Source organism: Mobula birostris, chromosome 6 (assembly GCF_030028105.1).
Source record: "Mobula birostris isolate sMobBir1 chromosome 6, sMobBir1.hap1, whole genome shotgun sequence".
In the NCBI taxonomy this organism is placed as follows: domain Eukaryota; kingdom Metazoa; phylum Chordata; class Chondrichthyes; order Myliobatiformes; family Myliobatidae; genus Mobula; species Mobula birostris.
In genome coordinates this window covers 174,577,804-174,590,173 of record NC_092375.1, presented here as the reverse complement: position 1 = coordinate 174,590,173, position 12,370 = coordinate 174,577,804, and the positions used below count along the sequence as shown (strand labels likewise).

At 40.1% G+C, this 12,370-nt stretch overlaps 1 protein-coding gene across 7 annotated transcripts in view; it reads right to left on the bottom strand.

The window, feature by feature from the left end:
- fmnl2a (formin-like 2a) overlaps nucleotides 1-12,370 on the bottom strand; it is a 242,760-nt gene that overhangs the window by 81,300 nt on the left and 149,090 nt on the right. For all 7 annotated transcript variants that reach the window (XR_011886450.1, XM_072261943.1, XM_072261942.1 and 4 more), the window contains exons 3-4: nucleotides 6,944-7,024; nucleotides 5,119-5,195 (exon numbers count right to left, since the gene is read on the bottom strand). Coding sequence is in view for 6 of the 7 variants with exons in the window: in XM_072261943.1 (XP_072118044.1) it covers nucleotides 5,119-5,195; nucleotides 6,944-7,024 (158 nt within the window). In the remaining variant the exon portion in view is untranslated. The remainder of the gene's footprint in view (nucleotides 1-5,118; nucleotides 5,196-6,943; nucleotides 7,025-12,370) is intronic.

The following is a 12,370-nucleotide window of genomic DNA, read 5'->3' as shown; positions in this document are numbered from 1 at the left end:
AAAGCCCTTTGTGAGAAAATGCTCAGGACCTGGTGTAGTTGTATTTCTTTATGTTGAAAGATCTTATGGAGAATACAAGGTAGTCATTTCAGATGTGTCTCACTTTCTGAATTAGGGCTCTCGCCTTTATTTAGGGTATTTTTTAAAACTTCGTGCCAACTACTATTAATCCATTTCTTTTCCCTGCTCATTCACCATCAACTGCAGTTTTTTGAAAAGTGCGTATCTGACATCAGGGTGGGAGGGTGTCAATTTTTATGTTGAGAGGTGTCACAGTGGAGCATAACAGATGGATATTGAATCAAAGAGAGAGGTCATCACAAGGGATGCAGGTTTGAAGCGAGGCTTCAAAGAAATAGAAGATGCTCAAATAGAGATTGATGAGGAATTTTACAAGGTAGGGGCTGGATGAGGGGAGGATTTGCCTGAAGTGCAGAGGAATGTTGAAAATGACGCTTTGATCAGAATGGCGCTGATATTAGAGATGAAGATAATAGTTAAGAACAAAATAGATAATGGGAAAATGAGGGCTGTGTCTGTTACTTAGGCCAACCATATATTAGTGGGCAACACACATCAAAGTTGCTTCTACATCTGAGTGTGATGGTATCCCCGAGTCTCCACCTGGGACTTAATGACTGACAGTAGTGAAAACCAAGAGGAAGTTACTGACACAATGAAGCCCTGAACACCACCAGAGATGAAGGACATTTATTGCTGCCCTAAATGCCAGCAGTGTAATGGGCAATGTAATGGGCAATGAGCTGAGAATTGATCCTTGATCTTTCAGAAATCACCTGCTCTAACAATAGACGATTATTTATATTTATTCATTTTTCACAATTTGGGCAATGATGACAAAGCCAGCATTTCCTGCAGGAATAGTAAGCTGACTTCTTGAACCAGAATGTTCCTTTAATGAAGCCACACATATCGAAGGTCATATATTCCATGGGGATTTAAAAATAATGGCACACGAATGCTTCTTGCATCATTGTCCAGGCTGATACAGATTAGAATGACCTTTATGGCTTTTACTGTGCTTCAATGTACTCTGACTAATTCTTGAGTCAGATCCTGAATATGTAACAGGCTAGAGACAGGAGTGAGATTTATTTGCAGTACACTTATGATAAACTCCAGAATCATTTCCTTTCACGCAGTGAATCTGGACCTTTGGTGTTATAACTTAAATATTTGTACAAGATAGGAAAACAGTGCAAAAAAAAATTCATCTAGTTAGTCCACATATATTTTGATTATTTAAGAATATTAAAGCAACTTCCATGTTGTTGCTCATATTCCTGTCTTCTTTTATACAGTTTGTTCAAAATACTGCAGGGACTTATAGACAGCATCTTGCATTAACAATTACAAAAATCAGATTCGTTAGTAAAGCTATTGCTGCTATAGAATGCTGCAGTTCAATTCATATACATGAAGTTATAATTCAATTTACATTGAGGTTGCCAAACAGCCAAACAGCATTGTCTGGCTTGTCTACTTTGGGGATATAATCCATGCAAGCATTTTGGCACAGATTAGCTCTTTCAGATCCAAAGAAATTATCAATCTTGAACCCCAGAAAAATAAATCGACAAAGAGAGAATTTTATTAAAGCCTCACACAAGAGGCCAAATGGGAACTAACGTAATAATTAGTTCACTTTCAGCATCCTGAGTATTCAATTAATTTAAAATAAAATTCCCAGATGAATGCTCCCAACAACATGGCTTGAAACATATAGTTTCTTCCCAGTCTGTTTATAATTTTAGTGAGAGTTGCAAAAGTCTATGGGTCTGAAACCGACAGCACTAAAATGTTAAATGTCAACAATTATTTACTGTCACCCATGTAAATTCTTTACGGTACATAGCAATTTAGAGAGGCCAATGATAGTTCCCTTGTGGACTATTTAGATGATGTAAATATTTGGCTACTGATCAAAATGACCACGTAAATAGTCCCTCATATAATTTACTATCTTGCACTTCAGCCTAATATTCACATAGCCTATACATCCCTTACCAAAATTAATGTCTTAAAATATGTATTAATTCATGAGGTATAAATATACTTTGCTTTCATGTTAACAAACGTTAAAATGACGTCTCACAATAAAATTTTAACCTTCCCTTCTGCACAACAACGCCTGTACTAAAAGTATTCTATTCGTTTTGAAGCATTCTGGAATATTGAAGTCATGAAGAGATCATACAAAGTCAAGTTCCTCCAAATACCCTTCACATTTACCATTTAACATCAGCAAATCATCGCCAGGTTTTGGACAACATAAGATGGAAAATAAACTCCCCTCCACAACCAAACAACAGGAATTCTGCAGATCCTGGAAATTCAAGCAACACACATAAAAGTTGCTGGTGAACGCAGCAGGCCAGGGTCCTGATGAAGGGTCTCGGCCTGAGGCGCGACTGTGCCTCTTCCTGGAGATGCTGCCTGGCCTGCTGCGTTCACCAGCAACTCTTATGTGTGTTCCCCTCCACAACCATACAAATTCTGCAACCTCAAATCGTCACTGGCTTTTTGTGCATCATAATGATATTCATCTTTATTCCACAGATGTCCTTGCCAAATGACAGAGAGTTGAGGAAAATTAACTTTGAATGTTGGTTCAAGAATTGGAAATTATTGGAACTCCCTTGTTTTTCGAGTGCTAATAACAGCATTAATTAAATTGATCCACTCTGTACTCAAGTGGTTAACAGGGATGCAACAGTGTTAGCATGGTGTCCAACACAAAAGGTGCATTAGATGATGACCTTATTGCTCCTGGCAGAAGTATCATGCAATTCATCTTCCACCCCTTTGCTGTGTAACACTCATTAAAAGTAATCAGCCCTTCCAGGCACAGTTCCTTGCAAGCCCAACAGCGGGAGCAGATAACTGAAAAGTGAAAAAATTGCAGATGCTGGAAATTTGGGCAAATAAACTGGGATGAACGGTGTTTTTTTTTGATGGCCTTGAGATCATTGTCTCTTTGGGGGCCCTGCTATTGCTTGCATGGTGGGTGATGGGGGCTGATGCAGGTGGGGAGGGAGTGGTTGATGCTTGTGTGTGGGAGAGGAGGAGGTTCGTTGGGGTTCTAATGCTTTTCTGTCATTCATTCTTTGGGGTTTTTCTCATGTTCCGTGGATGTCCGTGAAGAGTAAGAATTTCAGGTTGTATACAGTAAACATTCTCTGATATTAAATTGTACCATTGAATCTTTGGAAAAAAAAGAGAATGACAGAAAAAGTGAAATAGTCTGGCAATGTCTATGGGAGGAGAAGCAGAATTAATGTTTCACCAGGTCACAATGGGGGAAATTGGAGCCAACTTGTGAAGTCATCTGATGTCAGCAGTTGGATCCTCTCAATGGTATGAAAATATGGAACACATTATGCTATACTTCTCACTTGGTGAATGTTCAGTGGCAATTATTTTCTATGGGAGCTCCAATTTACGTCACAAGGAGTTGAAAGGTGGATTACGTGAGGAACTGTCTCCAATGGGTATCTATCTGATGCAGGGAAATCATGATGTGAATTGCAGGTTGAAATGTCCAATCCAGTCTGTTCAGATTCCACGCGCACAACATAAATCTAAGCAAAATAAATTTTGAGTGACGTGACACTGAGGAGCAAAGCCATGTGATCAACTTTTAAGCATATACATAGTTTTGTTGGAATGAGCTTTTTTAAAAAATTCTACAAGTCTTCATACTACTGAGCACTTAGTCTCCGCTGCATCTCATAAGGATGCACTGCATGCTGGCTCTCCACTGTCATCCTCAACAGCAAGCCCACTGCAGTTACAAACCAGCTAAAACAGATGGGCTGAAGACCTGTGTGTCCTTTTTGGATGTTAGATGAACTCCAGCCTCGAAGAAAATATCATTTTTTTTTTTAAAGTAGAGCTAAGCATTGTTGGACAATTCCAAAATGAATAATGGAGTCTTTTCAATGTCCTGCTCGATAGTTACATTCAGCAAAATTTTATTACCACACCCGTGGGACTTTGCTATGCACAAATTGGCTCTCCTTAACTGTGACAGTGTTTCAGAATTGTAGCTGTTTAATTACAAGAAGTCAATACAACAAGCAAGGTTTTGTTATAATCCATCCCTAGAGAAGATGATGTTCCTCAATTGTCTATCCTGTGTTGTTGGGAAGTGTGTTCCAGAATTTAGACCTGGCAGCACTAAATGAACAACAATGTGTTTCCAAGTATAAAACCTGCAGAAATTCTCATGTGTCTGTTGTCTGGTTCATATTAATAGCAAAGGTCATGTGTTCAGACGTGTGGTTAGAGTAGCCTTGGCCCAATAGTTTCAGCCATTTTGTACCTTGTAGTCAATGCCGCAACTGTGTCAATCATAGGGGAAATTAATATTTAGAGTAGTGGACAAGGTACAAATAAGCAGGCCACTTTGCCCTGGGTATCTGGAGTGGAGTGTTATCAGAGCAGCACTCATCCAAACAACTGTACAGAGGGTGGAGAGGCTTTATTGCATCATAGCAAATCACTCATCATATGTGCCTGGTCTCTGATCTGGTCTTATAGCAGTAATTATGTGACTGCTCCAGTTACGTTTGTGTTCAATGTTTGAGTCTCAAACGAAGGAACAAGGTTACCATTCATCAAACAGACCATTCTAGAGGGTTGTGTAGGCCAGGACTTTAGAAGTATTTCAAGGTCGAGGTGGATAAATTTTTGAAACATCAAGGGCTTGAGAGCATTAGGGATCTGTTACAGAAGAGGTTTTGCAGCCAGTGCAGATCAGCCACAGTTGCATTGAAGGCTAGCAGATTTGAGAAGCCCGGTGGCCTGCCCTTGTTCTTGAGTTTCTGCATTCACAGGGCAAAATAAATACATTCCACTCTACCTAAACAGAATGCTATAAAACAAATTTTAGGTCATTGTCTGCTCTGTCACAAGGATATTAGTGAGACTCCAAATAGGTTCAATATTTAACTATTGGGAACATAGGAAGCTTACTTGTAATTTTTTTTTTAGGCAAAGATACCTGGAAAATATAAATCAAAAGCTAAAAGTAACCATCTTCAAAGATTGCATAGATTGACAGAAAATTAAACTTATCAAAGTATTGAAGCATACCCGATATAGTTTGTTCTAAGGGAAATCTCCAGTTCTCGCAGGACTTGAGTTGATTCTTGCACTCTTCTTCTGAACTTCTGCAATGTTTAATTGAAACCATCTTAAAGTCAAGAAGGAACTACTGATTCAGAACTGAAACATATCACATGTACTATAGATTTCTCATTCACCAAAAGGCACACAAATTTTAGTTCACCACTGCAATACCACTATCATTAATGGGTTAAGGGAAGCTTGGCACTGAACATGGAAATAACAGTATGAAATTATATTATTACTACTAAGTAGTACACACATGATCTTCTTTTCCTGTTCCCAAAGCCCCAATGCTACTGTGCCCACTTACTTTGATCTAACCCTAAGCTGAAACTTGTTTAATCACCTAAAATAAACAGAAAGCCTTTCAGGATGTACAGAAACAGATAAACACTGCAAGTCGTGCCAGGAACGAAGAAGATTTTGCATTCTTTAAATATCAGAAAAGAAAAGCAACATGGTGCATACTTAGGAGAAGGAGGAAGCTCATGTGGAGAAACCTGATGGTCACCAGGATTAGTATAATAACAGCACCAATGTAATATGTAACATAACACTCTTGCTCTTCCTTTTCCACTTTATTATTCAGCTACACAAGTTCACTAGGGCAAAACAAAAAAATACTAAGCAACAATGGCATTCTAAAATTAAATTGCAGGTTCAGAGGTAGAAAGTTAACCTTTGCTGAATACACATTATGCTTGATATAATGATGTAAATGTACTGAAGTCAATCTCAGAAATTCAGCTCCACGTACATGTACTGTTACTGAAAAATACAATAGCTGTTAAATTTTCGTCTGGATTAAATATCGTGCACAGTGGTAATCCAAGAAATGAGCAAGACCTCTGTGACACTTCAGTGGAGTTATACTAAAACAAAATTATACAATAAAAATAGAACTTTCATTTATTAAACCACACAGATCGTTATCCTAGGTATTCTCTTTAAAAGTACCAATTTCCACAAAGCTAGTACTTCAGCTCTGCAATTCATCGCAATGTCCATCCTCACCAAAAGTCAACAGCATTTCACAGACTTCAGCATTTCTATGAACAACTCTGACTTGTTGTTCTTCCTTAAACAGCATACATTCAATATGGGTGCAAAAATTACTTTAAACCACCTTCACTCAAGGAATAATCTATGAATGTGGTTTGTATTTCCAAAAGTTCGGCATTGTACCACTGGAAATTTCCATGTGTATGGCATCGTCAACAATGGACAATCTTTGATTGATCTTTCATTCACATAAATCCTTCCAATAACACTGCATGTCAAATGTGTGGAACATATTTAACTTTTATTATCTTTATAATTCATACCATCTTCTGAAAAGTTGCCAATTCAGTTTAATGGAACTAACTTTACGCTGAGAAAGGAAAACATACCCTTCCTGGTTTCTACAAGTACTCAGCACAATAGTTTGAACCAATCTGTGAAATCATTGCCAATGGGGCATCTTGGTTAAGATCAAAAGGAAATACATCAACATGCAATACTTTCTTGTCCCTGCTTGATCTAGTTTGGAAGCCAGTAAAACTCGACAAGCTCTACTTCTGAACCGAAGGCACCATTTGAAAACTCTAAAGCCCTTCAAAACCCGCCCTGATCAAACTAAAAGAAATAATGTGCTGTAAGAAAAAAAAGTTAGCTGATAAAATTCACACAAGGTAACAAACATAGCATTTTTTGCATACATTACAAGAAAACACAAATTTGAACTAAACAAATCATTTACAAGAAAAGGAAGAAGCCAGTCTAGTTCCTTTCATTAAAAGCACTCTACCTTTCTGGTCACAGCTGGATCAAGATAACCTTTCAACTTCAGAATATATGTGTGTGGAGGATTTTTCACTTGAAATCTTTCCTGTAATGGAAAAAAAAATTCAAAGATTAGTTGGATGATTTGATTCGCTGAATATCACTAAATTTTAAATATTTTTCCATTTTGATACACCTCTTGAATTCTCCCGTTTCCTATTCAGGCAGTGAATTGCTACTTGTAGCAGACAATTCACAGAAGGCACATCACTATGATAATCTCTAAAATACCCACATCATATTTAAAGTCCACAAATACTAGTTTAAATTATTCTCCCTCAGAAAGCGGCAGTATCCAAATTTTGATTTTTGCAACCGTACTTCCATTGAATGATGTTGGATGGTGTAAGTTGGCCTTTTAAGTATTTCTTTAAATTAGTTTCACATTTAAAGTTTAGCTTTTTGCTGTGTAGTGTTTTACTGCAACAAATCATGAACTTTGATAATCAGGGCCTGTAGCTGTCTTATGATTACCTGGAACAGATGAAATTCTTGTGAAACAAACATACAAATTAGGCCTCCTTGGCCTGCATCATTTTATAAAATCATTCTTGACAAGGTTATGATCTTAATTTTGCTCTCCCATCTATCCCATGTTACATACCTCATGGATTTTATGTGACTGTCTTATGAGAATGATGTAATGGTCTTGCGGAGGTCACATGATGTAATTTTCCCGCCGATGTGAGGTCACGTGATGACCTGTTCTCACCAGGTATATAAGAGTAGACCCCTGCTGATGCAGTTAGTTTCAGCTTAGTGTTGTGTTAGATACTCCGTTTTTTGCTGCGTATTTGCCTTATGACGCAATTTAATTTTAAAACAGAGTTTTACTGTATATTGTAAGGTACAGAAGTGTTGGGCCGGCAGTTTCACCAAAAGCTGCCAGACTTGTTGATGTGTCTTTTCAGTAGTATTGGACAGTGAAGACGGGAACCTGAAGGAGTCCTTCGACAGTTTTGGTGCGGATCGACCATTATTGAATTCATTCAATTAAGAGTGCTCTGCATGAGATAACCTCTGCTAAAAGCAGCAGAAAAGGTTGTGCAGTATCTAGTCTACAGAGTAAAAAGGTCAGTGCCTTTTAACCGTTTTATTTCCGTCGTCATGAATCCTGCGGACAAGGCAAGTTCCGGCTGGGATCAGCAGTAACGTCGTGTCTTCGAGGAATTCTTTACTTCAGGAAAGTCTCTCCTAATTGACTGTATAAATCTCTTGGACTTTCAAATTTACCATTCTAAAAATTGTGTTCCAGTTTACCACTTTAATACTGTGTTCGCATTTACCGCTTTAAGAACTAGTACTGAGTTTGGCGGTTTGTTAAATGGCCGCATAGCAGTTTACTTCCGGTTAAGGTTTTCGTTTGTTTATCTTTTTACTAACATTGGGCAGAGTTTAATAAATGTTTATTTGTTTATAAAACCTGACTCATTTCTATATTCATTGTTGCCGGTCACGTGACACCCGGTAACCCTCACCTCCTTGTACATCAAGAAACTATCTACTTTTGCCTTAAATATATTTAATAAAATATATTTGAATTCCATCATCCTTTCAAGAAGAAAAATTTCCAGCTTCTAGGTAAAGAAAACTCTTATTTCTCTCTCAAAATGGAGAGCTCTTATTTTTAAACAGCGACACCTTGTTGGTGGATCTTCCCACTGTCAAGACTTATCATAATGTTACAGGCTTCAATTAAGTCTCCTCTTATTTCTGAGCTCCAGTGGCTACAAGCCTAGCTTGACCAACAAAAGGCAATGCACTTATTCCAGGTATAAGTGCCTCTGACATTTTTTCAATGCAGTCACATCCAACTTTAAAATTAAACCAAATCTACACACAGTAACAAAAAACAAACTGCTAGAGATTCTCAGCATCCGTGGAGGGAAATGAACAGCTGGCGTTACGGGCCGAGAGCCCTCTTAAAAACTGAAAAATGAGGACAGCAGGTATGAAGAGATGGTGTTTGGGTGAGTGTAAGCCGGGTGCGAGAATTGGCAAGCCTCCAGAGGAAATAGAGGCGTTGGTGAGCTTTCTTGGCCATGGTTGGAGCAGGACAAGCTGTTGGTGATATTCACTCCTAATAACTTGAAACGCCCAACCTAAATACCATTGATGTGGACAAGAGCATGTGCCCACCCCTTTCCCAAAGTCAAAGACAAGCTCTCACATTTTGCTGACATTGAAGGAATGGGAAGGGGAATTAACATTGAGAGCAACCAGGGGCTCCAAATGGCAGGTAAAATGCAGACCCTCAGCAAAGCACTCGCCTTGTCTGCGTTTGATCTGACCAATATAGAAGAGGCAACATCAAGAACACCAAGGGCAATGGACCAGGTTGGACGAAGTGCATGTGAACGTCTGTCTCTTTTGGAAGGGATGTTTAGGGCCCTGGAGGGAAGAGATGCACGAACCCGTGATGCATCTCATACAGTTGCAGGGGAAGGTGCCTGGAGATGGGGATGACTGTACAAAACAATGTCCCAAAGGGAATGGACCAGGCAGAAAGTAGAAATGATGAGAAAGAGAATATGTGGCAAGTGGTCGGAAAACATTGTAACTGGCAGAAACGTTGGATGCCAAGGCTGATAGGGTTCATGGAAAAAAACCAAGTGAACCCTATCCCTGTTCCATCCGTGGTGAAATGGAGATGAGAGCGAAGGCTCCATTGACCACCGTGGGGAGGAAGCCATGTTTTCTGAAAAAGAGGGACAGCTCAGATGTCCTAGAGTGGGAAGCCTCATCTCGAGAACAAATGTGGTGAAGACGGAAAAACCAAAAAGGGATGGCATTGAGAGACCTGGTGGAATAAGGTGTAGTCTATAGGCTGTGGGAGTCAGTTGGTTTGCTGTAAATTCTAGCGATTAGTTAGTCTCCTGAGAAAGAGACAGAAAGGCCAAGAAATGAGAGAGAGGTGTCAGAAACTGTCAGTGAATTTGACGTCAGGGTGGAAGTTAGTAGTGGTTAATGAAAATAATGAGCTCCACGTGGGAGGGGAGAATGAAAATAATGAGTTCCACGTGGGAGGGGAGGATGCAACCCCAATACAGTCGTGAAGAGTTAAGGAAGATACCTGAATGGGTTTGGAACAAAGACTGCTCCACACAGATAACAAAAAGACAGGCAAAGCTCTGGGACCCTTGTCTACTCCATTGATTTGTAGAAAGAGAGAGGAATCAGAAGAGAATTTGTTCAGGGTAAGAACAAGTTCTGCCAGAGGAAAACCAGCTCAACCTACGAACTAGAAAGAAATAGTGAGCCCTAAGGCCTTCCTCTTGAGGAATGGTAGGATATAGGACATGGATGTCCATATCAAGGTAAAATGGTGAGGGCCAGGGCAATGGACAATGTAAAAATGGTGGAGAGCATGCAATATGTCCTGGGTGTAGGTGAACAGGACTGGATATGGTGGGGAGATAGTACAATCAAGGTATAAAGTGATGAGTTCAGAGGGACATGAGCAGGCAAGAAAAAATGGGCATACGAGGGCAGCCTTGTGTGAGGGTAGGAGATTAAAACAGGAAAATTGTTGACTGGGGTCAGCAGCTGTATAGTGCCACGTAGTGAAGATCACAGCTCATCACTTCTGAAGTTTGAAAACTGAACTGCAAAGTTTAGAAGCTTCGTTCCAGTGTTTAGGTATTTAATTGCACATCTTTCTTAGATTTTTGCAGCTATGAATAGAAATTAAGCCACAGGGCAACTTTTTGGAGCTCATCTGCGGAAACAGCTTAATTTTACCTTTAATGTCTTATTTTCCTTTTCAAGGTGGATGGAGTTCTGTCAGTGCCCTTAACCTGCACTCAAACTTTCATTCTTTACAGCAATGGTTCCTGCTCCTGGGGCTCACTGACCGGCTGTTTCTTGATATCTCAAGGGTGCAGCCTAGAAGACCAGCACACCGCTGGGTGCTGAGGCTTTGCAGCCCTGTGGAGGTGCCAATTCATGGCGAGTGTTGCCAACTGAAGCGTTGTGGGAGGAAACGGAAATAACGTGAACAGCGGATCAGCTGTTGGAGGTCTCTGTATTTAGCAAATCGCTATCTCTCTCATTCTCTCAATGATGGGGCAGAGTTCACTGCCGATTCTCGAGGCAGATAATTTGGGGGACAAAAACGACGCGGCAGATTTTAACATCATAATCAGTGAATTGTTTTTTTTTGTTTGTTTTGTTAGTCTCCCCTCACGCAGTGCGACACCTCTCTGCCCCTTATTAGCAAGGGAGAGAGCCTCTGGCATGTCGAATTGTCAGGTGAACGATTAGATTTCGTAGTACTTCAGATCATGGTCTCTCGTGGGGGCTTTGCTATTGCTTGCTTGGTGGGTGCAGGGTCCTGAAGCTTTATGCTGTAGTAAGTGGGGGAGGGGGGGTTGATCCTTTGCTGCTGCTTTTGCGTAGGGGGGAAAGAAGGGGGCTTTGGGGTTCTAACATTTTTACTGTCACTCATTCTTTGGGGTACCCTTCTGTTCCTGTGGACGCCTGCGAACAGCAAGAATTTCAGGTTGTATATTGTATGCATTATCTGATATTAAATGCAACTATTGAACTATTGAGCTTTTCAAACAGTCACTCGCGCTATTTTTTTTAGATTTAGATTATGAGGACACGCAGTCCTCTTTTATTGTCATTTAGTAATGCATGCATTAAGAAATGATACAATGTTTTTCCAGAATGATATCACGGAAACACATGACAAACCAACTTAAAAACTTACAAAACCACATAATTATAACATATAGTTACAACAGTGCAAAACAATACTGTAATTTGATAAGAACAGACGACGGCACGGTAAAAATCTCAAAGTCTCTCGAAAGTCCCATTACCTCACGCAGACAGTAAACCTCCAGCACCGCCAACTTGCCAATGCAGCATACTGGAAGTATCCGACCACAGTTCGACTCTGAGTCCATCCGAAAACTCCGAGCCTCTGACCAGCTCTTCAACACCAAGCACCGAGCACCATCTCTACCAAATGCTTCGACTCCGGCCCCGGCAACAGGCAAAGCCGAGGATTTGGGGCCTTCATCTCCAGAGATTCCCGATCGCGCAGTAGCAGCTGAAATTACTCCAGGTGTTCCTCCATACCTCTCCTGGCTGTCTCCATCAAATCTGGATTGTGCATGGTCCCCAGTTACACATAATCAATATCATTCGGAACGGCCGCGCACACTACGTCACGCCTCCATCTTCTCCTACCTTTCTTATGGGACATTCCTCAAAATACAAGACATGATTAAATATTTAAACTACTGCAGGAACTACATCTCTAGCCATTTCTTTCAAGACCTCAGGATGAAGTCCATCAGGGCCTTGGGACTTGCCAGTACACTGTTTCAACATTTTGCTCTACAATGCTCCTCCACTGCAATGTCCTCGGATCTGAGATTAG